Source organism: Hippoglossus stenolepis, chromosome 16 (genome assembly GCF_022539355.2).
Source record: "Hippoglossus stenolepis isolate QCI-W04-F060 chromosome 16, HSTE1.2, whole genome shotgun sequence".
Taxonomy (NCBI): domain Eukaryota; kingdom Metazoa; phylum Chordata; class Actinopteri; order Pleuronectiformes; family Pleuronectidae; genus Hippoglossus; species Hippoglossus stenolepis.
The window spans coordinates 12,344,354-12,372,073 of NC_061498.1; the positions used below are offsets into that span (position 1 = coordinate 12,344,354).

At 38.4% G+C, this 27,720-nt stretch overlaps 3 protein-coding genes across 5 annotated transcripts; 1 reads left to right on the top strand and 2 right to left on the bottom strand.

The window, feature by feature from the left end:
- Positions 1-2,157: 2,157 nt before the first annotated feature.
- Positions 2,158-16,807, bottom strand: mgrn1b (mahogunin, ring finger 1b). Of its 2 annotated transcripts, XM_035179854.2 has the most exons (17): positions 16,410-16,807; positions 15,204-15,322; positions 14,898-14,986; positions 14,659-14,805; positions 13,913-14,030; positions 13,677-13,743; positions 13,455-13,498; positions 13,308-13,355; positions 12,545-12,613; positions 12,285-12,444; positions 12,087-12,196; positions 11,592-11,806; positions 11,358-11,469; positions 11,224-11,269; positions 11,031-11,135; positions 4,531-4,576; positions 2,158-4,020 (listed from the first exon to the last, which is right to left on the bottom strand). In XM_035179854.2, exons 1-16 carry the CDS (start codon positions 16,495-16,497, stop codon positions 4,536-4,538), a joined length of 1,578 nt encoding a protein of 525 aa, XP_035035745.1. In that variant the 5' UTR covers positions 16,498-16,807; the 3' UTR covers positions 2,158-4,020; positions 4,531-4,535. The 2 variants fall into 2 exon arrangements, with proteins under 2 accessions (XP_035035745.1, XP_035035744.1); XM_035179853.2 differs by lacking the exon at positions 4,531-4,576 and having other exon boundaries at positions 16,410-16,803.
- Positions 16,808-20,028: 3,221 nt separating this feature from the next.
- Positions 20,029-25,929, top strand: LOC118122913 (cell death-inducing p53-target protein 1). 2 transcript variants are annotated; one of them, XM_035179859.2, is made up of 6 exons: positions 20,029-20,238; positions 21,068-21,113; positions 22,166-22,312; positions 22,818-22,961; positions 23,386-23,665; positions 23,831-25,929. In XM_035179859.2, exons 3-6 carry the CDS (start codon positions 22,240-22,242, stop codon positions 23,940-23,942), a joined length of 609 nt encoding a protein of 202 aa, XP_035035750.1. In that variant the 5' UTR covers positions 20,029-20,238; positions 21,068-21,113; positions 22,166-22,239; the 3' UTR covers positions 23,943-25,929. The 2 variants fall into 2 exon arrangements, with proteins under 2 accessions (XP_035035750.1, XP_035035751.1); XM_035179860.1 differs by lacking the exon at positions 20,029-20,238 and adding an exon at positions 20,286-20,596.
- Positions 25,927-27,704, bottom strand: polr3k (polymerase (RNA) III (DNA directed) polypeptide K). The gene is made up of 3 exons (XM_035179862.2): positions 27,448-27,704; positions 27,275-27,362; positions 25,927-26,232 (listed from the first exon to the last, which is right to left on the bottom strand). The coding sequence occupies exons 1-3, from the start codon at positions 27,556-27,558 to the stop codon at positions 26,105-26,107; spliced, it is 327 nt and encodes a 108-aa protein (XP_035035753.1). The 5' UTR covers positions 27,559-27,704; the 3' UTR covers positions 25,927-26,104.
- Positions 27,705-27,720: the final 16 nt, after the last annotated feature.

Consider the following 27,720-nt stretch of genomic DNA (forward strand, 5'->3'; position numbering starts at 1 on the left):
CTGCAAATACTCAGAACAAACAGAGAGAGAACACTCATCTGATCTGTTTTGCCACTGGCCCTACTATCTTTGCACAGGATTCACACCCACCATCTCCTGGCTCGAGGCTCTGACATGATATTGTTTTATATCGCTTTGATCAAAATAGAATTGTTTTAAGGATTATTGTTTCATCCCTCTGCCTTATTTTGGCCTCTCCTACAGTGATGAGCGGGAAATCTCCTTTATCTTGAGCCATCCACAATGTCACCCGGCCCGCTGACCAATCACAGACACGACAACATCTCTGCTCGTGAGATCATCGGATGTCAGAGGCGAGCACGTACACAGTTGTCTACAGATGAAATTAGCTTGGTCAATCTGTGTGGCCTGAGACAGGGGGGGGACGGGCAGCCTTAGAAATAATTCCTCGTGGCCTGTTAGAGCTGAGTAAATGACAAGGTTGGATTTTGAGAATCCCAGAAACATGTTTCAGCTTTTCAGACAAGCTAATACATTTAAAAAAGAGTTTAGGGAACGACGGGACTTAAATACAGCATATGAGAGCTCTAAATTTATATGGATGCAGTACAAACTCACCCCCTGACCTTCTCTCATCTCATCTCTCACAGTGTGCATGTGTGTGTGTGTCAGTGTGTGTGTGTACACGCATATTTCCCTCAGTGTATTATGTTTTTATAGGCAAGCGTGAGGCCACAGTGTAACTGAATCTTTATTAAACTTTCCACTGGTGTACACCTGTTGGTCCAGCTGAGCAGAGAGCAGCAGTTAACCATTAACGCAGAGGAATGTCATTATGTTTGAAATATGAAACACATTACACAGATTTTAAAGAGCGAGGGAGCTGGAAAATTCTTCTTAAAGGGAAGTGACCTTCATCAGCCGCCCACTGCAATGTGTGTCTGCTTCACATGCAAATTAACTTCAGCATTTATAGCTGTAGATTCCATTTCTATCATTAGAAAGCAAAGTGAAAAATTAAAATGCAGCATGCCATTGTCCCAATTTTAAACTTCCAGCTCACATTTATGTCTTTATATTTTCATGTTGCTGCAAATGATATCTGTCACAGCATATTGTAATTTGATATAACAAGTTTCTACTGTGTTTACAAACATTTCCAATGCAAACCAATTAGACAGTTTAGATTTAGATCAACCACTGTGACCAGGAGAAGCTGTTTTAAGATTCTTTTTCATAAAGTATGAATTCAGAAATTTAACTGCTACTAAAACACATACAAGCAAAAGGTGTGTGCTTGTCTTTTGATAATTATTAGGGCCAATTCTGGTTCAACACCATCACTGGATGTACTGGATATTATGACTTTGTGGGGACATTTTGTCTGGTCTTCGCCAATTCAAAGGGTTGTTTGAGGTTAGGATTAGAATTAGATTAAGGTTAGGGTTAGGCATTTAGTTGTTATGGTTAAGGTCAGGGTAAGGAATGTATTATGTCAATGAGTGTCCACACTAAGATAGTGTTGTGTGTGTGTGTGTACTAGTATTCATCCACTTGTCTCTGAGTCAGCTCTATAGTTAATTTGTTTTATCCTCCGGCCTTCTGGTAATTGAGGTGGTTTATTCACCAGCGTCACTGACCCAGAATAACCCAACTCAAACTCTGACAAATATTAATTTCAGTTCAAAGACATCAGATACATATATTGAGTACGGAATGATGCTGTAGTTTAATAAAAAGCATGTTTTCTGAGATATTTCAACAAACAGGACCATTAATCAGAAATAAGAGGTCCACAGTTGCTTTAGGTAGATAAACGAAGAGTCTGACTTCATGGTTTTAGTGCAGCCAATGGTTCATGTGTTGTATCCAAATAAAACACAGTTAAACCAAATTCCACACGACAATTGTGTTTCCAGCTCGACCAGCAGAGGGCAGTGTTTACCCTGATTGCGGACTCAACATTTTCAGGTTTATACAAAATAAAAACTATAGTGGCAGTTTTGAGGTTGGCTGTAGTTTTCAAATTCAAAATATGGACATTTGTAGTTCTAATGTTCTTCAAAAAAGGACAAAAGTTACTTTACCACAGAACTTTTTAGGATACACAAACACGTGTCATAGTATACTTTGTACTAAGCATAAATATAATTTGCTGAGAAATGAATGAGAAGCACTGGATGAGAAAACGAGTGGTAGCTGAGCAGAGTCTTTGTTCTTTATTGTTATACACATGCTGCTATACACACAAGGAAAGACTGGTATTGATTTTACAGAGAGCCACAAACCACCTACTGTGGAGTTATCCTGGATACCAGGTCAATAGTGGTCAGAACAAGAACAGGAAGGCACAGTGTCAAGTTGAAATGGCACAGAAGAGAAGAGGGGGAAGGGGGGAGCAAAATAAACCATGTTACTTAAAAGCCATGAGACGTTAAACACGTCAACAAATTCACATGCAAAGTCTGATTATTAAAAATGCAATGATTGCATCTGTTGCTTTGGGTGTTTTCCTTTAGTCGAACACACAGTAAGAGAATCCACTGGAACCTAAATACTAAGATTAAATGCATAATTGATAAATGGTCATAACATAGTAAATAAACAGTTTGATTTAATATTGCTCAATAACCGTATACATTTTCCCAGTAGCATGAAGTTTGCGATAGATAAAAAAAAGGCTCTGTACATCAGCATCCAAAAATCCTGTCTATGGGCTGAAAAGTGTTTTCAGTATATGTACTGTAGCATTTGAAGAACGCTAATGTCCAATGCAACAAGCAGGCAGCCATATCAATTCAAGGCACAAAGATCTATATGCATGGCGCTACACATACATGACCAAGGTGAGTAAAGGCGTTGCAGCCACACAAACACCCGACCCCCTTTTTTTTGCAGCTACATCACATAAGCAGACACGGGCATCGCCACAAATAAAAGACAATACGGAGATCTGCCACATCTACGACGAGCACGCTGACTGTGCCATATTGAGTGAGCACACACGGAGCTGGAGCGTCTATGCTTGTTGCAGGCTTTATCTTTGAGTTCAGCTGTTAGGATGTGAATCTGTAGTTCTTATCATCAAAGTTATAAATAATGTGCATTTTTACTGAATCTAGCTCCATTTCTTCAATATCTGGATTTTTTTTCTCTCTCATATAATATGCAAGTATACAATTGTTAAGTAACTACACAGGATTCTAGTACAGTTATGAAACATAGATATCACATCATTTGAAATCAGAATAAACCACTGACGTGTAGATGTTTAAGACTTAAACTAATGCCATCATATACTCTTGTTAGAAGGAATGGATTATAAACGAGTGCAAAATCACTTCAAATGAACACACATGTATTACTCATATGTTTGGAAAATTCAGCTCAGAACCCAAAATGCTCACCTGACTGCAAAAATAGGTTCTCATGTCATTAATGCATTTCACTGATGAATACAACATCTAAACACAAATGCTTTACTCTAAATTTTTCTGGATTTAGTGCCAAGAAATCGATTCTGAGTTAATTTAAAGTAAGTGTGCTTAAAAGCACCACCATGACAGGTAGTGAATTATCTCTGGGATCCACATAACTAGACCACAACTCCTCCCAACACACACAACCGAACACCATCAGACAGTTAATCAAATGTTTTCAAAGCCGGGGAAAGAATATCTTTTTTTTAAAAACATCAGTCATAGAGTAAGTTACCAAGAACATCTTTGCAGGAGTCAGATTTCTTTTTTTAATGTCAGAGACGTCGATGGGATTAACACAGTCCTCCCTTGTCCTGGTGAAGTTACTCTCTGGGTCTTCGTCGACTCTGACCCCGCAAGCAGGAGACTGGGCTGAAGTGTAAAAGGAGCAGAGCTGCTGGCTGATCCTTGTACAGCATGAACCTGTTCTGATGGATGAGGCGGTCGGGGTAAACGCTGGATCAGAGTTAGGGGTTGAGATGCTCGTCCTCCATGTGAAGGCTGCTCGTGGGACACAGGAGAGGCTGGCTGGAGCTGTTTGTGCTCTGACTTTTCAGGCTTTCTGTCGACTCTGATGATCCTGGAGAGAAGAGGCAGCAGATAAGCAACGTGGCTCAAAGTGACATTTCTGGTCAGATAATAACACACATAAATACCAGTGCTTATTAGTGCCTGACCAATATTCAATAAACAAAAAAGCTGCTCGTATGAGCCTTTTCACAGACTTATCATTGGTGTTTCTGTTCATCGATATAAAAAGTTAAATTTTACAGAATAAAAATGCGGGAAAAATTTGCATTTATGTTTAAATTTAAAAAAAATTTGAAGTTTATTTTTTTGTGTCAATATATACAGCTGATATATCGGTATTCAGTCTGGCTCTAGTGCTTTTTACTACTTTACATTACACTACTTTTTATACTTTGCATTAAAAACTGGCATATCACAGCAAATTCATTGTTTTGGCTGCTGAATCTTTCTCTCTCTCTCTGCGATTGACAGCAGTGTATGTATGCATGAAGAACAGGGTTCAGTGGGAGCAGTGGAGCTCAGACATAGAGAGGCAGAGCAGACAGGAGAGCCTACATACCACATTTATTCCTCCATACCAATAGAACAGGAATCAGGACCTAGAGCTGCCCAAAGTGAGGCGGTACAGAGGGATACGATGTCAGGCAACAGGACAGGAGTGTTAGGAAACAGAAAGAAGAACAAGAGCACTCAGGTTAGATGCAAAGCACATGGAATAAAAGCCCTTAATGTCTGGGATTAAAGAAGGGAGACATTAGGCTAGAGTACCAGAGAAGAGATTTAATGACTGGAAAAGTAGGAGCTTCAGACGCTGCTTTGATCAAATTATTAGCACCTCCGGTGGGAGGCCCTATTGTATTTCGAAGGATTTGTATTTCCCTTTTGGGGCTTTTTCAGGGCCTAGACATGCTCAAATTGTTACCAAAGTTTGCAACGAATTCAAAACCCCAAAAAGTAATTGTATTCTGGAGTAATTTGAAATGGGCATGGAAAAATGGCTCAACAGCGCCATCTAAGGAAAAGCCCCTCAGTTAGCTTTCACCGATCTTCACAAAAATCGTAGCCCAGGTGTATCATGACCAGACAAACAAAAAAGGTCAGAGGTGCAATTGGAAAAAAGCAACAGGAAGCCCGCCATTTTGACTTTAGTGGCCATATTGGCCATTTTCCACATTTTTACTTTGATGTACTTGTCCCAGAGCTTTCATCAGATCAACTTCATATGGAGATGCCTGTCATCACAACAAGATGTAGATGAAAACTACCTCAAAGATCGATTTTTCGTCACACGATGTGACTGTGGCGTGGCCTCAAAGTTTGATTACACGCCATCAAAACACGAGGTTCTGTATCTCGGACATACATGGTCCAATCGAGTCCAAACTAGACATGTAAGACAAGAGTCCCGGCCTGATGACATCTACACAGAAATTATGACTTCAAATCACAGCACCCCCTGGTGGGAACAGGAAATGTCTTTTTTTCTGCATTCACTTGGATGTATTCCTCCTGATCCACTGCCCGCAGCCATGTCAAACTGTATAATAATGTAGGCATAAGATTACTGTGACTTTTCGTCAAACGCCATATTAATGGCGTGGCGTTAAAGTTCATCGACTCGCTGTGACACACGAAATTGCTGTAACTTCCGTGTTCAACTATCTCCCTCAAACTACATTTGTGTAGCAACAGCCCCCCCCTGCAGACTTTCATATGGTTTTAAGGAATGGGCGTGGCAAAATAACTGACTAGCGCCCCCTAAAGGGCAGCCCCGGCACCACGAGTTGTGGACATGTAAAAAACCATTAGGGACATGTGTCTTCTCATAACAAACAAATAAGTCTCTTGGATAGATATGCTAGACCAAACAGGAAGCCCACCATTTTGACTTTAGTGGCCATTTTTCACATTTTTACTTTGACGAACTTGTCGTAGGGCTTTCATCAGATCAACTTCATATTGAGATGTTGAGATCATTTAAACAAGATGGAGATAAAAACTAACTCAAAGATCGATTTTTCGTCACACGGTGTGACCGTGGCGTGGCATCAAAGTTTGATGACACGCCATCAAAACATGAGGTTCTGTATCTCTGACATATTTGTTCCAATCGAGTTCCAAACTAGACATATTTGTACAAAAGTAACTAAAAGTACAAAAGTAACTAAAAAGTAACTAAAAGTACAAAAGTAACTAAAAGTACAAAAGTAACTAAAAAGTAACTAAAAGTACAAAAGTAACTAAAAGTACAAAAGTAACTAAAAAGTAACTAAAAATTACAAAAGTGAAAAAGTAACTAAAAATCTAAAGAAATAACTAAAAATACAAAAGTAACTAAAAGTACAAAAGTAACTAAAAGTAACTAAAAGTACAAAGTAACTAAAAGTAACTAAAAGTACAAAAGTAACTAAAAGTACAAAAGTAACTAAAAGTAACTAAAAGTACAAAAGTAACTAAAAAAATTACAAAGTAACAAAAAAAAAGTAACTAAAAAAGTACAAAAGTAACTAAAGTACAAAGTAACTAAAAAGTAACTAAAAGTACTAAAATAACTAAAAGTACAAAGTAACTAAAAATAACTAAAAATTAACTAAAAGTACAAAAGTAACTAAAAAGTAACTAAAAGTACAAAAGTAACTAAAAATAACTAAAAAGTACAAAGTAACTAAAAGTACAAAAGTAACTAAAAGTAACTAAAAGTACAAAAGTAACTAAAAGTAACTAAAAGTACAAAAGTAAAAAAAGTAACTAAAGGTACAAAAGTAACTAAAAGTACAAAGTAACTAAAGTTAAAAATTACAAAGTAACTAAACTTTTGTACTTTTAGTTACTTTGCAGATGCACTTTTAGTTACTGTGCTTTTGGTCTTACTGTACTTTAGTTACTGCTGTGCTTGCTCATTCACTTTTTTTAGTTACTTGTGCTGTTACACTTAACACTTCTGGTACTTTTTGGTGCTAACAGTGCTCTTTGTACTTGTTACTTTGTGCTATGCTGTTAGGTATACTTTTGTACTTTTAGTGCCTAGTAACACTTAGTTACTTTATGCAATTGCTTTTAGTTACTTTTGTACTTTTAGTTACTTTTTAGTTACTTTTGTACTTAATACTTTTAGTTACTTTTGTACTTTTAGTTACTTTTGTACTTTTAGTTACTTTTGTTACTTTATCTGGTTACTTTGTACTTTTAGTACTACTATTCTTTCTAGTTACTTTTGTACTTTTAGTTACTTTTAGATACTTTGTACTAGTTACTTACTAGTTACTTTTTCGTTACTTTTGTACTTTTAGTTACTTTTGTACTTTTAGTTACTTTTTAGTTACTTTGTACTTTTAGTTACTTTTGTACTTTTAGTTACTTTTAGTTACTTTTATTCTTTTAGTTACTTTTGTACTTTTAGTTACTTTTAGTTACTTTTGTAGTTACTTTTTAGTTACTTTTGTACTTTTAGTTACTTTTTTTACTTTTATTTTTAGTTACTTTTGTTACTTTTTGTTTTTTGTACTTTTGTTACTTTTTAGTTACTTTTGTACTTTTAGTTACTTTTGTACTTTTAGTTACTTTTGTACTTTTAGTTACTTTTAGTTACTTTTGTACTTTTAGTTACTTTTTAGTTACTTTTGTACTTTTAGTTACTTTTTAGTTACTTTTGTACTTTTAGTTACTTTTTAGTTACTTTTGTACTTTTAGTTACTTTTGTACTTTTAGTTACTTTTTAGTTACTTTTGTACTTTTAGTTACTTTTGTACTTTTCGTTACTTTTGTACTTTTAGTTACTTTTCGTTACTTTTGTACTTTTAGTTACTTTTGTACTTTTAGTTACTTTTCGTTACTTTTGTACTTTTAGTTACTTTTGTACTTTTAGTTACTTTTTAGTTACTTTTGTACTTTTCGTTACTTTTGTATTACTTTTTAATTTTTTTGTACTTTTAGTTACTTTTAGTTACTTTGTACTTTTAGTTACTTTTTAGTTACTTTTGTACTTTTAGTTACTTTGTACTTTTAGTTACTTTTAGTTACTTTTGTACTTTTAGTTACTTTTGTACTTTTAGTTACTTTTTAGTTACTTTTGTACTTTTCGTTACTTTTTAGTTACTTTTGTACTTTTAGTTACTTTTTAGTTACTTTTGTACTTTTAGTTACTTTTGTACTTTTAGTTACTTTTTAGTTACTTTTGTACTTTTAGTTACTTTTAGTTACTTTTGTACTTTTAGTTACTTTTGTACTTTTAGTTACTTTTTAGTTACTTTTGTACTTTTAGTTACTTTTTAGTTACTTTTGTACTTTTAGTTACTTTTAGTTACTTTTGTACTTTTAGTTACTTTAGTAACGTAACTAAGTAACATAACTTAGTTATGTTACTTAGTTACGTTACTCACTTTCGTAACAGAAAGTAAGTAACGTCTTTAATCGCGTGGTTACGTAGCAGTAACTAAATAACGTAACTAAGTAACGTAAGTTACTTTCCGTTACGTTACTGTACGTTACTTACTTTCCGTTACTTACGTTACTTTACTTAGTTACTTTCCGTTACGTAACTATCCGTTACGTTACTTAGTTACGTTACTTAGTTACTTTTCGTTACGTTACGTTACTTTTCGTTACTTAGTTACTGTTCGTTACTTTTCGTTACTGTACGTTACTTATCGTCACTTTACGTTACGTGACGTTACGTAACTTTACGTTATGTTACTTAGTTACGTAACTGTACGTTACGTTACCTTACGTAACGTAACTTTCCGTTAAGTCACTTTAAGTTACGTTACTTTTAGTTAGTTTTCGTTATTTTCCGTTACTTTTCGTCACTTTCCGTTACGTTTTCGTTACTTTACGTGAGCGTTACTTTTACGTGACGTTACGTGACGTTACTTTTCGTTACGTTACTTAGTTACTTTTCGTCACGTTACGTTACTTTTCGTTATGTAGTTACTTTTCGTGACTTTACGTTACGTTACATTACGTGACGTTACATAACTTTACGTTACGTTACTGTACGTTATGTTATGTGGCGTTACATTACTTTTCGTCACGTTACGCCACATAACGTTACGTTACATAACTTTACGTTACGTTACTTAGTTACGTCACTTAGTTACTTCTCGTCACTTTACGCTACTTTACGACACGATACGTAAGTAACGTAACTAAGTAACGTAACGTACAGTTACATAATGGAAAGTAACGTAACTACGTAACGTATGTTACTTTCCGTTACGTCACATTACGTTGTTACATTCATTAACTACGTTACTTTAGTTTTCGTTACTTTTCGTTACTTTGCGTTACTTTGCGTTACTTAGTTACGTGGCGTGACGTTACTTTACGTGACGTTACTTTTCTTTACGTAACGTTACATTCGGTAACTTACATTACTTTTCGTTATGTAGTTACTTTTCATTACTTTGCGTTACTTAGTTACTTTTCGTCACTTTTCGTTACTTAGTTGCGTTACGTTATGTGGCATTACTTTTCGTTACATTACTTTTCGTTACGTAACGTTACTTACCGTCACACTACGTTACGTGATGTTACCTTACGTTACGTTACGTAACGTAACTTTACGTTTCGTTATGTAGTTACTTTCCGTTACTTTCCGTTACTTAGTTCCGTTCCGTTACTGTTCGTTACTTTTCGTTACTGTACGTTACGTAATTGTACGTTACGTTAGTTACGTTACTTATCGTCACTTTACGTTACGTGACGTTACGTAACTTTACGTTATGTTACTTAGTTACGTAACTGTACGTTACGTTACCTTACGTAACGTAACTTTCCGTTAAGTCACTTTAAGTTACGTTACTTTTAGTTAGTTTTCGTTATTTTCCGTTACTTTTCGTCACTTTCCGTTACGTTTCGTTACTTTTTTACGTGACGTTACGTGACGTTACTTTTCGTTACGTTACTTAGTTACTTTTCGTCACGTTACGTTACTTTTCGTTATGTAGTTACTTTCGTGACTTTACGTTACGTTACATTACGTGACGTTACATAACTGCGTTACGTTACTATGCGTTACGTTATGTGGCGTTACATTGCACCGTCACGTTAAGCGCAACGCGTTACGTTACACCTTTTACATTACGTTACTTGGTTACGTCCATCAGTTACTTCTCGTCACTTTAGCCGCTTTACGACCGCGATCGTAAGTAACGTAACTAGAAATGCGTGGCATACAGTTACATAATGGAAAGTAACGTAACTACGTAACGTATGTTACTTTCCGTTACGTCACATTACGTTACATTACGTTACGTAACTTTACGTTACTTTAGTTTTCGTTACTTTTCGTTACTTTACGTTACTTTACGTTACTTAGTTACTTTTCGGCACGTTTCGTCACTTTCCGTTACTTTTCGCTACTTTGTTACTTGACGGACAGACAGACAGATTTTATTTTTTCGGCCGTCTGACTGTCCGTATTTTTTTATTTTTTTTGGACGGACAGACGGACGGATTTTATTTAATTTCAATTTAATTTAAAAAAAATTTCGGCCGTCTGTCTGTATTATTTTTTTTCCGGACTGCCAGACACACGCTCCATATATTAATATTAGTGCAGGGTCATAGCGCCACCTACCGATCAGTGTGATAATTATGTTGGTGTAACATTGTCCATTTGACACAAAATTGCTCACGCTACATCAGAGCCCCTACTTGAACAGATCTATTAGTCTGGCAACAGGAAGTAAGCTTTGTTTTACAACTATCATTCGATTTACATACAATTTTCACAGTGTGATGTGCAATTGAGAGCGTGGACCGTAATGAGCAATTAGCAGGCAAGGATCGACATCGTGTGACGGACGTAGGAAGTGAAGCGTTTGTCCTTGTCGCAGTGCGCAAAACGCATGCAATGCGGAGACGTGCGCTTGGTCATTGATCGCTCTCTCCACTAACCGCAACAGGCTTCAAAATGCGTGTGCTCGGGCCCTAGTTTTATCTGAGCTGTCATCAGAAAGCACAGGCCGAACCTTATTACTTAGAGATATTACAATATTCCTTATCTTTCATTTCTGCTTTAAGATATTTCTTAATAGTTTTCCGGAGGGGATTTCTCACCTGGTAGAGAAAGGTCGCCCGGTGGGTCGCTCTCTGTTTTGGTCAAGCTGCTGTGTTCGCTGCTGCAGTCCTGCAGGATGTCTCCCCCAGGATGCATCCTGTCCTCTGAATCAGAACAGTGGAGCAACAGCGTTAACAGTGTCACTCAAACACAACATTGACTGTTTACGGAGCGCCACATGAGAAGACTTACCATCATCTGGAGACAGGGACTCTGCCACGTCCTCAGTAGCTGTGGCCTGGAAGAAAAAGGAGAAAGATCTTAACATTTTAAACCGGTTCTTGTCTTTTTCAAAGTTTGTCAAAGGTAGTTAAGTGGTTGCGTACATCTGTGGGGGCGGGGCTGCTGGACAGCATCGTGTGAGGCTGAGCATCAGACATCTCAGACAGCTTCTCCTCGTCCTCCTCCTGAATGGGAGAGGATGGAGACCTAAGGGTGCTGCAGGGAGGAGAAAATAAAGAAATTAACAAATGCAAAGAGTCTGCATAGAAATCTGATTAAACCTGATTATATATAGTAACGTCTTTGTGTAGATATAATCATCCTTATTGTGAGATTACCTGTCAGGTGACTTGCTGACTTTGCTTTTCTGCAGACTCCCATCACTTAAATGCTCCGGGGAGCTCAGCTGTCGGCCGTCAGCTCCCACACCCCCCGAGAAGTTGATTTCATCGTACAGCGGGGCAGATGGGATGGAAGGAGACACTGACCTCTGACCATTCAGAGCCTCCAACAGTGAGATGGGCTCAAAGCCGGGAGGAACCGAGTCTGTGCCCTGCAAAGAGACGTGCACACAACAACATCATCATCAGTTCAATGCATGTAGATCTAAATCTAAATCACATTTTATTATCTTATGAGTTAAACACAAATTAAAGTAGAAATTGACTTAATTTGACAATTTGAATCACAGCAATGTGATTCAAATTGTTACAGAATTTCATGTAGCTTTAAAGATAAAACATAATGTTATGCAGCGCTAAATCATTCTCTGTTACAGCTTTATGTTATTGCACATCTTGACCTATTTTTAATTAAACACAGATGAGACTTACTGAGTGCTCATCATGGTCCATATTCTGAGCCAGAACAGGGCTGAAGGACACGGGAGAGAGAGCTCCAGGCTTTTTCCTCACAGCTCTGATCTGCAGGAGGGCTCTAAAGGCTGGGCACAGGAACACCAGGTGAAAATAAGCACAAGTATAATCTAATTTCATTATGTTCAACTTTGACGTTGATGCAACACTTCTTACGCAGCCTGCAGATCGGACAGTTGTTGGCCTGGTAACGAAGCGTGTCCGCGCAGGAGTTGCAGAGACACAGATGTCTGCAGGGCAGGATGAGTGTGTCTCGCAGGTCCGAGAGACAGACAACACACTCGTTGCTGTTGTCACTGTTCTCGTCGTCGGATGGCTGGAAGAAGAAGAATTGAATCATTAGCTGTACAAGTAAAACATGGCTGAGTATTTACAGGGTTGTAAATTTAAGTATGAAACAAGATGTTCACTGATACCTTGGTTTCCTGGTTGTTTTTGTTCTCAATCCCATAAATCTCCTGCAAGAGATAGCTCACACGGTCCACCTAAAAAATACAGAGATTTGACATTCACGTTTGCAGAAACTAATGCTTATGTACATAGTGAGGTCCAAGGGGGTTGGCAAACAAAATAAATAATATATTCTTTCCAATGTCTTGTGGTTTTGTTGTTGTGTGGAATCCAACATAAAGTACTTCATCGCTGAATGTTATCCATGGTTATGAAATTTAAGTCTCAACTAAAAAGAAAAATTACTTATATGTCAGATTAAGAACACAAAAACCAGACATGTAAAAGGACTTTGAGTTCCTTGTGATCTAAATTTACATTCAACGCCTACTTAACATTATTTCCAGACTCCCAGGGGTCTCGGCACAGATTTTTGTGGCGTGTAGGTCTTTTGAAAGCTACAGATGGTATAAGGATCAAAACAGAAGGCAGTTGAAATACTAAAAATAGTTGTATTTCTTTTAGAGCGATCTGCCTGCGCTGTTAGGAGAAACTCCAGCCCAGCTCATCAAGGCCTTAAACATCCATCTATCACCTGCACTAACATGATGTAATGCTGTACGTGTAAAAAGTTTATACTTTTATAGCTAAGTATTTGTGATGTATGAGAAGAGCAGGTTAGACCTAAATTCCCAGACTGTGATGAAATACATTCCCCCCTCGAAACTTCCAATTACTCCCTGAATACTAAACATGTCAGTATGGAAACTAGAAAATTTGGAAACCTACAATTTGTTTCTGCTTCAGAGGCTTGACGGAGAAACTGCCATCAACGTGCTGGAGATGAAACGACAACAAAAAACACATTAAAACTGATGTAAAAATGTGTTTTATACAAAAAAAAAAAGGTTTAAATTCACATGGATGTATACTTACTCTTTCAAAAGCTGCCAAAAGCACATGAGCATGTCCAAGGCAATCTTAAAAAAAGGAGTATGATTAATACAAAATATGATTTTTTTCAATTTAACAACAAACTTGAACATTTTACTGAATCACCTTAAAACAATCTGAACTGCTGTTTAATGGTACATTTGTCTGACAGTTTTGATAGTAACCCATTATTTTCAGAAAAGTTATGCAGCATCAGTAACTTACCATCTCCTTCATCAACCACAGCCTGGATAACGATGGGAAACACTCCTCGATCAAGGTCAAAGTTCAGCTTAAAGGGGAAAGATATACATCATTTCAATAAACTGTGATTATAACAGACGACAATTATTGTGCCTTCAGATTATCGGTAAAAATTTCGAGTCAAACATCATTTGCCTTTTCAGTGTATGCAGAAGATGTATACTGACATAAACCAGCAACAAACAGCAGATACTTACATCTTCCTCTTTCCACTCGCAGAAGTCGATTTTGAAAGATGGCATGGAGAACTGTTGGCTCACCCCTCGCTTGTAATGCACAGTTTCAGACACCATTGATGGATCCTTTGGGCTGTAACTATATTCAGAATAATGCAGAGAATATGGTCAGTGTGCAGGGAGATGAAACAGTGCACTATAGAACACGCAGACAAGCAGACATCCATCAGCGTGGCAAGCCTAACACGAGTTGTCACATCTAAGTGATCAATAAATTTCTAAGTGTCTCACGACAAAATCAGTTAAGAAAACTGAAAATACAACAGTAGCTAAATCTGATCTTTTTGAGTATGGAAAAATTATAAATATTTCGGTCTCATCATTGAACAATAACTTCAGTGCAGAGTATTACTTTCATCTTCATCTAAGTCTTATCTGTGGTATCCATGGCGACTGGTGGTTGCTTAGGACCCGCCGAATCTATTCTAGTCTTTGTGCTCTGAGGCTTAAATCTCACTTCCCATAAAACTGAGTTCAAGTGTAAAATGAATCTGAGGTGTCACTTATATGATTGAAAGTTTGACAACTAATCATCTCATAGACAGATACAGACGCACTGTTATTGTGTGATCATTAACAGACTCAAATTGGTGAATAAAAGACCATATACTATTCATTGTGCATATTTTTTAGGTAGCTGTTTATCCATTGTGCTACAAATACTTTTGAGTTATTTAATCACATAAAGAAATGGTTGGAATTCTTACACTGCCATCCCATTGGAGAACTCTTCAAATGCCTGGCAGTAGAGGGTGATGGCCACGCGAGCATCAGCATCGAAGGTGAACTCCACACCATACTGAACCTTTGGTTTTCCACCTTCCTCCACTGGTATGTCAGAGTCATCTTTATATCTGCAATCAAAAGGTTTTGAAAAGCAAACTCTTCACTGGTTGTTTTTTAGTCTTACTGTGATTGTATCCTAATATAGCCTCAGTATCTTTACCTGACCAAACGCAGAGAGTCCTTCCTAATGTTCACCAGACTCCTCAGGGTCTTCACAGGCTCGTGGGGTGCAGGCGTCACATATGGAAACTGGTGGTATAATGAAAGCAAGATGGATCATGATATATTATTGGATTCAGTATTTAAATAATCACATGACTGACAATAAATGTAGAACTACAGTATAGTAGATATACAGTATAGTAGTAAACTATATCTACAGTATAGTAGATATACAGCTGAAAATATACAGCACTCAATTTTAAGATGATTAAAACAACAGGATTGAAGAAGGAAGAGTTTTCACCTGCACTGGCCTATTTCCAAGAAAATTCAGGTCCATGTTTTCTCCGAATAGGTATCCCTCTGGATGTGGTGTGTCAAATTTCTCTCCTCCCATGAAGAAGTGGCTCGCAAAATAATTCCCTGTGGACAAGGGGAAAAAATTTTGAATTACAAAGGCCGTACAAGCATTGAATACTAATTCTGAACATTTGTGTCAGTGTAAACAATAACTCTGTTTTTACGCAGTTACATGAAATTGTTCAGCTATAAAATGTAAAGTGAAGGTTATTTTATGATTTATATGAATGGCTGAGGAAAAGGGGTAACAAATCCTACTTGGTTGACTAAATGGGACCAGTACATCAAACTGAGGTACATTTGGCAGTCACAAAACCCCATGCTGCTGTTTCTCATCACCCAGCAGTAGCACCCTAAAAATAACTCTGACGATAACATAAACATGACTTGAAGCAGGAACATAAATATTTAAATGTATATAAAAATCTAAACAGAATAGAAAGAGTAGTATTTTTTCTTCACGGAGGGCAGAATCTCCAGTGAGTTCAGAAAAAACACATCAGTCCCAATGGTGTAAACTGAATTATATGACTAGCCGATGTTTTTTATTGGTTTGAAACTGAGTCAAACTTCTTGATCTCACGTGGAAAAACCTGTCCCCGCACCGTGTTTACAATGTCTGAAAGAATATCTTGTTAACAAAAAGAAAGTGCAGTTAAAACTTAATTATTAAACATATTGTTGTTATAATATATTGACGGGAACATGCATCCAAGGCTGAAAAACGTGCTGAAACGTGTCATGTCTGCGTTTGTCATCATCCCTTGTCCCTCCGCTCCTGTAGCCACACAAACACACAATCCAAGTCTGTGCATTCAGTTTCGATGCTGATCACACGACGCTTCATGTGATCTGACCACAATGATGTAGTAACCGAATAATAAACAAACTCGTGTTCGTCCAGCAGCGCTCGACACATAAAACTACTGCCAGTGCCACATGTCCTGAAGAACATGTGACCTCTCTGCAAACACATTTATATGGTTTCAAATCTTTACAGTCACGATCTAACCAGCGAGCAGATGATAGTAAAGTAATAAAACCAGACTTGCTAGGATAAGCCCGGATGGCTCGACACAGTTTGCAGCTTTAGGAGATCAATGTGTATGTGGAAGCGGAATTCAGACAAGAGACACAATCGATCGCTCACCAGATTTGGGTGGAAATCGATAGGCCGAGTTGGCCTGGATATCGATATCCTCGACCCCAGCGATTCTGCGACTCAGGATGGAACCCATCTTCCCTGGCTGGATCGCCGACGTTAGCTAGGGTTAGCTAGCAGCCTTGGCAGCTAGCGGCGCGACAGCAGCTGTAATGAGCTCGGCCTTCAGGGCACAGTGACGCCGAAAACAACGGTCACATCGACGAAAGACCAACTTTTGCGTTAATTTAACATCGTGCGCGTTTAGCTAATCGGTGGCTATGCTGCGAATGCTAACAGCAAACACCCAGCAACGGGGGGACGGGCTGTTGTTGTGGCCGAGGTGTGCTGACGTAGCAGGGAGTCAACGTGATTGGCTGTGCGTGTGGGGACACGGAACTGGAAGACCCGCCTCTGATTGGTTCATTCTGATATTCCTCACAGATCAAAACCAATCATCGTCCTTCTTGCGTTAACTCGAGCCAATCAGAGGCAAGGTAGGGGAGGGTCTTCTTTTACCTGGGGTGGAAAAATAATAAGAAGTCCTTTATTAGTCCCAAAGTGGTCATATATGGGTCATTGACGTGACGCCTATATTTTCTGTCCGACTGCATTTTCTTCTGTTAAAAAAAGGTTTAAATACTTAAAGAAATACCATATATATGTAGTACCTGTCCCGTATATGTACACACTTTAAATTTAGTTATTTAAATGTTTCTGTTTTTTAAAGTGTCAAAATATCATGTGGTGCAACCGTCCGGCCATGACTGCTGTTGTGAAAACTTCTTTGAAATATCATGTGGTGCGACCATCAAGAAATGAGCAATTTGGGACTTTGATGTTGAAATCCATTCAAAGACAGGAAGTTGCATCATAAACCAGTTTGCCAAGGACCCATGGAAGCAGCAACAGGTTTGTAACTCTCTCTCAAATTTGGAAAAAAATAACCGTTTTCACAGCTGGTATGTAGTTGCCACATTTGGATATCATGTGGTATGACCTAAAAAAAACTATGAATTCTAAGTTATTTCTAAAAATATATATTTTGATTATAAATTTCATAGTGACCTTTTGTGCTGACCTAGTTTGTTTTCTCTGGCCAATTCTGTGGCTGTAATTTTTGACTGAACTAGAAAAATATCATTGCAGTGTGTTTTACATGATAGATATATGTCCTAGATTGGGAGTTTTGGGGCTTTTTGCATATTTGCATTAAAATGTTCATCTATCATTAGTCCAAAATAACTTATTGATTTATGGCATGACATTACATATCTTTTTCAGCTACGAGAGAAATAAACAGCAGTGAGAGATTCCATATGCCAAGTCAAGTGAGTTGACAGAGAAAGAGAAAAAGAATCAGAGAGAGAACTGGAGGGCTGCATCCAGAGTTTACAGAGAAAGTAAAAATATGGCAAACGCTGTGTTAGACCTTACGCCGCCATCTATGGAGAACATTCCACCAGTTCTGGTTGATGTAGATGTAGCACAAGAGCAGCCAGTTTAATGAAATGTTTGTTCACAACAATGTGTGCTGCACTTAAATGTTCTTGATGAGATTTTTATTTAAAAAAAATGTTTAGGAAATGTTTGTGTTCATGAAAATTCTATGAAATTTTAAGAAAATCTGGTTTAAGTCAAATTTTTGGATGGAATTTATTGTTTATTGATCTTTTTAAATGATAGGAGGTTTTCATATCATTTGGAGCGACCACTCATCATGTGGTGCGACCAATAATACCAAGACCTGTATTAAATTTAAAGTAAAATATACAATTTCTGTGGCTGAAATATTAATCACTGATACAGTATGCTTAAATGAATGGTATTTTTTAAACATTTTTATCAATTTTATGCACTTTACCCGAAAAATAAGTCTGTTAACTACATTTAATAAAGGGACGGTGACATTATAGAACAAAAATATGAGATCATTATTTTCAAAAACTCTAAAGAAATGCAACTACTTTGTTACTAATGACTTTATATTATTGAGAAATTGTAAAAAAAATGTAAGCATATTAAGGAAATTAATTCATTTTAAGATAAATTACGGTCGCACCACATGACATTTTTTAAGGCCACGGCCAATTCATCTAGATGAAAAAACACTAAAATTAAATAATTTGACATTTTTATATGATTTTATGTGTACACAACATTCCTAATGTTTGAATAATTATAATAGATATTCTTTTTTTTTGTATTTTAAAATTGGCCTGTTGAAAATCCTTATACGTCATTGACCCATATATCAATATATCAAATTTATCACTAAGCAGTAAACACTCCCAAAATAAAACACCCAAATAAATAAACAAAACAACATCAATCATCTGTAAACAATAGTTTTTGTTTTCAATGGGAAATAGTGCACCATTGTGGAGTATGTTAATAGTTTAGACATATTTAAGGCTAACTGTAAGTAACAAGTTAAAAATAATAAATACCAGGACAAATATCTGTATCATCAGGACACAGTACTGCCTAACTATAGTTTAGTTTGACCGTGTGCAGTTCTTCACTTTAATCACTCATTGCCAACACTGATGTTACTGTTTCTATGTGACATTACTGAAATGATCACACTCATAATTATTTTAAACTCATCATAGTCATGTGTAATCTATTGATTTAGAACAATACTGCACTTCCTCACTGTCACCATTGGGGAGCAGTGGACATTCAAACTACGCCAAGGCAACCATAATTTTTATATGATTAAAATTTAAATGATAACTGATAATAAGCAGTTACCTAATCAACACTGCCTGTTAATATCAATAGTGAGCAACAACAGTGAAAGGTGTTAATTACTTACATATATATTTTTGTATTATCTTTATATGCTTATATTTTTACTCTTGCAGGCAGCTATTGTAATAAACACAATTTCCCCCTGGGATCAATAAAGTATTTCTGATCCTGATCTCTGTATTTTTATAAATGTTATTTTTATTTAATTATGTTGTTTATTTTTATTTCTGATTTGAAAGTATCACTAACTCTTGTCTACCTCTTTTTTAACTATCTGCTGCTGTAACTAACTTTTACAGTTACCATTAAATAATCACTGGATAATAAGCAGTTACCTTATTAATACTGTCAATAATATCAATAGTGGACAGTGAAAGGTGCGAGTTGTGTACATATCACTGTATTTTAATTTCATTATGTTGCTTATTTTTTATTTCTAATTTTAACGTATCACTAATTCACTAACATGAACTAGAACCTGTGGTAGCCACTGGGAAAAAACATGGCAGCCTTCGTATAGAGGTCCTGCTAGCAGTGTAAATATAAAGTGTTAACATATAAAGGGGCCATTCTAGGCTAAAGAAAACAACAATTTAGATAATTACACACTAGTGAAAAATTTACTAGGATTATTTAATATTCAATATTCTATTCAGCCAATAGATCACTTTCACCCAAATCTCACACACTGGACCTTTAACTATCTGCTGCTGTGAGTGAATTTCTCCTTCGTGGGATCAATAAAGTTAATGATATTTTAACAATGAGGGTTGCAGTTCTTCCCTTTGACCACTGGAGGGTACACTCACGATTTCAAAATGTAAACATGCCACGATCAAATGTAACAAAGCACTGACATCTCACAGGAGAGAAAATAAAGAACGGCTGATCTTGTCATTTATTGTTGATGCTGACGTTGGATGTTGTCACTCGCTCGGCTTGCTGACGTTATATACCCGAGGCAGCCGCTGCTCAGTCATGACGTGAGGAGTTAATCCAGCTCAGCGGACGTTGGCGGCGCTGCTAACGTCAAACAAACTTCAGCAGCACCGCGGGCAGGCTGCGCTTCTCCCAGCTCCAGGTAATGTAGCTCTCGCCTCCGCGTCAGCAGCGTCGTTTCACCGTCGCGACAGGAACCCGCGTCCCACGATGCCACGGGCGCATTCAAAGTCCGTCAACGTGCAACGACTCGCGGCTTCGCATTCAGTCTGTTGTTGTCCGTTACGCTAGCTGGCTGGCTAACGGCCGCTAGCAAACACGCTTCGCTTTCAGCTGATGAAACACACCCGTAACCAGCTGAGCGCAAACCAAACACTGGCCGCCAGCTGCTAAACGACCGTGTGACCACAGCCCAGTGGGAGAAGGGATCCGTCCACCTGCCACTGGACAGCGGTGACGCTAACCATCTCCCCCGCGCTGTCACACCGCGTCAGATAACGGTGCTAATAATAATAATACAAATAATAATGATGATAGTAATAATAATGTCACAGTTGTCGTAGATACGTGTCCCAGTTTAAACCCACACACACACACGCTTTCGTCCGTTTGCCTCAATTACGCAACGAAGTTATTCACGGTTAGTTGTGCAAGTAGCTCTGAGCTGGATTATCTGGGGAAGGATTTACAGCAAACATCAGCTAGCGTTAGCGAGCTAGCCGCTAGTTGGCCGAGGACCCTTTTAGCATCAAATACCTCCCAGCGAGCTTTTGTTTGGTTTGTTGGTGAATCCTTTTCCAAGCAGGCGCCTTCAGTCAGCCGTGTTTTTTTTGTAACTGTTGTGATGGAGCTTGGTTTTTATTTACATCGGGCTCAGGGGGCAGCTGGAGTTTGGGTCTCAGAGATGCTCCTGCAGCTGTGATCAATCTCATCCATAGTTATTTATGATGTGTTTTTCATCTTCACTACAGGTTGCAGGACTCCAGGCTGGGGTTTTTCTTTTCTGGATAGCACCAGGTAAACATTGGTTTTCTTGTCAAGCAATTACTTCTGAATCACTGAATCACATACTGCTGCACATGATTGTGTCCATCAGGGGTCATTGTACCTAAAAACATTATGTTGTGTTGGTGGACAGCAACACAGTCTCATACATGTAGTATATCTACTGTAGGTCACATGTACCAGAGTTGTTATGCTATTAAATCTGTTATTGACCCTTTGTTTACAGCAAACACACTGTGTGTGGATTCGCTCAGCAATGCAACACGTCACATAAACTGAAACAGAAAACGCCTCAATCGGTTTCCTGTAAATAACCACTGCTTTCACAATCATTATTTCCAAGCAGTGTGACAAAACTGTTACACCTTGCTCTAAATAAAAGTGCCCCCCCCCCCCTCTTCCCTGTTTCCATTTTCTTAGATATTTGTTTAACTTCGCTAAGGGATGCATTATTTAGTTAAAGAGAAAACCACACTTCCTGTTGAAACAGAGGAGCTTCCACTTGTGGTGTTGTTCAGGCCTCCAGTCTAGAGACATTATAATCATTAAAGGGATTCCAAATCTGTTTGTTTGATTTTACTTATGAATCTAAATCAGTTCATAGCACTGTATTATTTAAGTTTTTATGACTTTCCTTAATAATTGTTCACTTTTTACCTTCATACTAACGGCTTCATCCTGTAATTGAACATTTACTCGATATGATTACCTGTATTTCATCTTTTGATTCTTAAATGATTTTACACCTTTTGTTTTGAGAAGCATTGTTAACAAAATAAAGCTAGCAATGTGTTTACTATTTACTAATAACAGGCAGTATAGCACCAATAAACCAGGGCGACGAAAGAACATTGATACCACCACTCAGTGTCTCAATCACAAACCTGCTGAAAAGTCCTCTAGAGCTTACTTGGTACATATGTAGGCTGACATCAACAGTTACACCAAGTACCTCATTAGCCTCTGTGACTGTTGCTGGAACAATGCATGGCTTGGGAGAAGCTTGTGTCAGAGAGTAATGAGCCATGGGACTCAAACACGTGCATGTTTTCTTTTTGAATCAGAGTAAAAGTCCAGTGGAGTGTTGTGAGAGGAGCTCCGTGTCCATCCCCTCTCCCTGTCCAGACGTCCAGCCAGTATGTCCAGCGATCCTCCTCCTCCGTACCCCGGAGGTCCCAGTGCCCCATTCGAGGAGAAGAATGGACAACCTGGTAATAAAACCAAAAAATGCAGAGATACAATATTTGTGTTGACCTAATGAAATGCATGTTGCAAATAACAACAACAGATGATCAGCCCTAACACATTCCTCTCAACACCCAATTTAATCATTGTGGCTCAGGTAAACTGTCACCATGGAGACTACAGTCGTCCCAGCTTTGGTTACAAAGTGCACGTCTGTTTAATCACAAAACTCTCACAAAGAAGAGAAGTGTTTTGAACACACTGTGGTATTTAGGCACCAGCCAGTTTAAACTGACCACCAGCTGGAGTTTGGTTTCATGTTTGAAACTGAAGATGAAATTTAAGTGTCAGACTCTCAGAGCAGCAGGGATGTTTGGACAGCACAGCTCTAATGACATTATTATAACACAGGTATCAAAGCAGGTTCAATTAACCTAAACCACAATCAATTAATACTAATTGCAATGTATTATACTTGTATTATATGTTATAGACTTTTTTTCAATTCAATGTTTTCTTTTTCATTTACAGTAAGAACTGCTCCGCAGGGACAGCCCTTGCCTCCAGACTATGGTCCTCCACCCTACGAGGCCTCACAGCCAGGCTACCTTCCCCCACATGTTCCAGGAGAAGGACCCATGCCAATGCCAATCCCGATGCCGCTGCCACCACAAGGTGCTGCTGCAGACAGTGTGCATATTTAAAAAAATAAGCTGCCAAAAACGCTGTCATTGTCCAGTTTTCACAGTTAATGTGTTTGCTAAAGTCTGGCAACCTGATGAATGTAAGACTAATGTTAAAACTTTTACCTTGTGCTTGGTCCTTTGAATTTTAACTTTCTTGATCACGAGACACACGTGGGTCCACGTGTGATCAGATCACAAAAACCACATGTTAATACCAGGTGTGTACTATTACACCAGTCAATGTTATTAATATATTGGAGCTTAAAGGTTGTGCATGACAATTATTTGTTTGTTCCTGTTGGGTCCCCCCAGCTTAATTAATCAAATTTGAAACTGGTAATATCTATCACAAGTGGCACTATTGTTAAGTTATTTGTGTGTATATGCTTTTAAATTCATATGTATGTTGACAGGTGGTCCCTACCCGCTGCCCCCCGGTCATTTTGGTCACCCGATGCCAGGACACATGGGCCCCGGCCCCAGTCACTTTGTCCACCAGATGGGGGGCCACACAGCGACCGTCCTGGCTCCTCCGGGGGCAGCCACCACTGTGACTGTGCTGCAGGGGGAAATGTTCCAGACCTCGCCAGTGCAGACCGTGTGTCCGCACTGTCAGCAGGCGATCGTCACCCGCATCTCCCACGATGTCGGCCTCATGAACACACTCTTCTGCCTCTTCTGCTTCTTTGTAGGGTAAGTAGGTCACAGAAAAGAGATTCACTACCAGTCACACAGCAGTTAATTCAACTTAGTTAGCACAGCAACCTCTCTGAAAAATGTCTGGAGACTACCTGGAGTTTGGTGCATGTCCGAAAGCAGCTAAAGTCACTGAACAATATTTTCTTCTGTCATTTTCAGGTGTGATCTCGGCTGCTGCTTGATTCCCTGTCTGATTGACGACCTCAAGGATGTGACACACACCTGCCCTTACTGTAAGGGCTACATTTACACATACAAGCGTATATGCTAACCGCCGACAGCTGTATGCCACAGAGACATGTACATGCACACACATAAAACTCATAGCTCCTCCTGCTGGTAGTGACAGCCCCCCCGACCGCCTCCATTTTTGAAAAGTGTCGTGTGAGCCCTCTTAAATTGTAAGTGTAGTTTTCTCATTAGTTCACTATATTTATTGTATATAATCTCGCAGCATATTTTTTTCCCCCATGTATAAAGATGCATTTTAATTGTACAAATCTCCCACAGAGCTACACAGGATTGTAGGGCACTAAAACATTCACGTAGAAAAGCAGGAGGCACGCAGTTGCATCTGATCCTGTGTGGAAACATGGGAGGAGACTTGTGATGTTACACATCACAACAGAAACAAACGATAGGTTGACAGTCTCAGTTAGAGAAAACTTTGAAAATGGTCAGTTTATTTATTTTAATCTGTTTTAATCTTTCATCTGTGAATTTTACTCAGAAGCAAGTGTGTTGAAGTCAAACATACTGAGTAAACCCTATTTCTTTTTAATTTATTTCAGAAACTTTATCCACTATTTTAGCAAATTAATCTTAACAACTGTGAACATTTGTCCATTTCGTCTGAGAATTTTCTTCTAACAGACCTAGTTTTTCCTTTTTTTGTTGTGAATGTGAGCAAATTAACCAGCCATTTTCATCTCGATAAGTGAATGTAGACTGGTGACAAGTTAAATGAAAAATAACCAACACACACACACGCCTCGGTAAGACGTTTGGTCCCCTTGTACCACCAGCTTCATGAATCTACTGGAGGGATTGAACACCATTCCTCTAAAAGATCCTCCCTCATTTTGATGAATGTGAGGGAGTGCACTGTCCAACACATCTCTCATGGGTGCTTTGTCCTAATCAAACCATCCAGTGTCCCCTCAAACCCCCATTGTTCTGCTTTTTCTCTTTAATTTGTCACCTGGCTATATTTGCTTGTTTCGGCCAAGATGGATGTTACTTGCTATATTTGTTAACCTGGGCTTCAGTGAGCAGTCACAAAATGTCGAGTGATGTACAGTTAAACTATTACACATGAACGCCCTCTGTCCATTTTCGAGAATAGAGCTTACATTTGCACTTTAAGTTGAGATTCACATTTTCCCCTTCTTTAACTATGAACGTCTGCAATTCCTTAGAGGAAAGAAATGTGATTTACAATGTCATCGCAGCAGTATAAGCAGTGTCAAATTTTGGCTTTCCCTGGCTTAGTTGTTTGCTCAGTGAACTCCACTGTACATGCACTTATTCAGGCTAAAGTAGAATTAAAATAGAGATGCAGACCGAGGATTGTACCGTTAGGAGACACAATGCATGATCCCAGTAATCTTGTGTCCTTTGGCCAAATGTTTCTATCTTCTCACTGATGCTGCTGGTGGATTTTTGCTGCCAAACATGTAGCTAGTTTAAAAAGGAATCGTTGGCCGGCAAAGAAAACAGTGGTGGCTCCATCAATCATCACTCAGCCATTAAAGAATACCTGCACTTCTCTGATGCATGTTAGATAACAAACACAGATGTCTGTTGACTATTAATGTAATTACAAAAGAAAATGAATCCCTGCTAGCGTCAAATGACTGTTATCAGACATCTTGCAAAAATGACATTGTGATTCCACTGAGATGAATACAAACAATGTTCCACCACAGCATGCCTGATCTGCAGTTCACCTTCGTTCAGTGCAGAGTTAGTCTGCATGAGCCACACATCGAAATGATGAATTCTCACTGGCTAGTTCCTTGACTCCGTGCATTTGATTTTTATTTCCCTCTCGAGGTAAGCTAAGCTGTGCAAGAAGTTTTATGTAGAGTTGAAGGATTGCATTAAACTTTTAATACAAAGTACTGTATGCCATTGTTGTGGATAATGCTGGTCTGCATTGCTCTCTAAATGTCTGTGATATGTATTAACTATGTAAGTCAACATTTGTTTGACTGTTGTATACAGGTGATATTTTATCAATAAAAATCAGAATATGATTTTCCATTGAAACTTATTTTAATGGTCCTTTAGCTGTTGCTATACACAGAATAGAAACAACAGAAAGAAATGAAATAATTCAAGAGATCTCTGCAAGAGCCTGTTGCTGATAAATAAAGGCCCAAAAATGAGTAATCTATGCCTCTTCATGAAAGTGTTCAAAGTGCAAAAGTGTCAGTCTCTCCATAGATGTCCACACTGGATATTGCAGCACTTGTAGAAAGTTGTCATGGGTTCATCTGCTGATCTGGTCTGAATCTGCATGAAATACGCCCGAAGATGACCACACTTGGGACAAGTTTCTGAAAACAGAGACAAATGTAAAGTGTCACTCCTGGATCACAAGTTGGGTTTAACACATTTGGTTTATGGTGTAAAAGCAGCACAGATTATGAACAAGACTTTATCTCATGAACAAAATCCACATTTAAATCTGTGTCTGCATTGTGCAGACATAAGTGTTTAAAGGTTCAGTGTGTAAGACTTAGGTGAAAGGGATCTGTAAAAAATTGAATATAAAATAATCCTAGTGATGTTTTGTGTGATCATCTAATTGTATGAATTGTTGTTTTATTTACCCTAGAATAGGCCCCTTATATGTAAATACTTTATATTTACATTGAGAGCGGGTCCTCTCTACGGAGGCTGCCATGTTCTTTACAGTAGCCCAGACTGGACAAACTAAAAACCTTTTGAGTTTTTATGACAACTGAAGGCTACCACAGGCTCTCTCTCATGTTTGGCAGGGTGAGGGGTATTCAGCTGCAACATGACACTTCACCACTAGATGTCACCAAATTCTAGACAGTGAACCTTTAACATCAGCTCTGTTTACAGTCAAGTTTAGTTTCTGCTGTCGTTCTATTAAAAGGCTCAACTGTCCTCAACAATCGTGACACAGCTCTAGCTACATCCGTTATTTGTGAATATTACATGATCTGAAACTGATAAAATTAGGTTAATTTATGTTACAGGGAGTTGCACAGCCTCATTTCCTGATTTAGGAGTTTCCACCCTCACCATGGAGAACACATCTAGTTCCCAGATATTTGTGAGTCTGTCTTGCTCACACAGCACGTGTTGAGATCTACCCACAGACTTTTTAACTGATGATGGAGACAGGGCTGTCCAAAAAGCTTCAAAAAGTTCATGGTGGGTTTTAGGATGTCCTGCTTTGGATCATTGTCCTGTGGAGGACAGCTGCCTCTGTACACTCAATTGTGTTAACTTAAAAAAAACTCAACCTATCATAAACTAACTTTCATATATGGGAATCTTAACTTGATACACAATCAGAGACAATCATCAAGGCGAGAGGCCCAGAGCTGATTGAACGTCACTTACCAGGAGTTGAGTCGACATTTTCCCAGGCTTTAGCTCCACCGAGGACATCATCCACCTCCTTCAACTTGGGAAACTTCCTGTAATTCACCTGCGGCCACACAACAAAACACCTCAGTTCCTCTTGAGTCCAGCGGGATCACGAACATCTCAAACGAGTTAAACCTGCGACTCACCTTTCTCGTGATGTTGTGCACGTAGGGACAAGTGTTACAGGCGAACCTCATGCATTTCTGTCCTTCCTCCACGATCAACACGTTCCCACAGGTTGGACAGAACAGGAGCATGTCAGCGGAGACACATGGGAAGTGAACGTGGGAAACGCGATGTAAGGACGGTGTTTCCCACAGGGAGCTAGCTTGTTTAGATTAGCCGCTGTAAACAGATTGACGCACGAGGATCGGCACAGGAAGAGGCGAAAGCTGGTGCTCCGTGTTTTACAGCTCGAC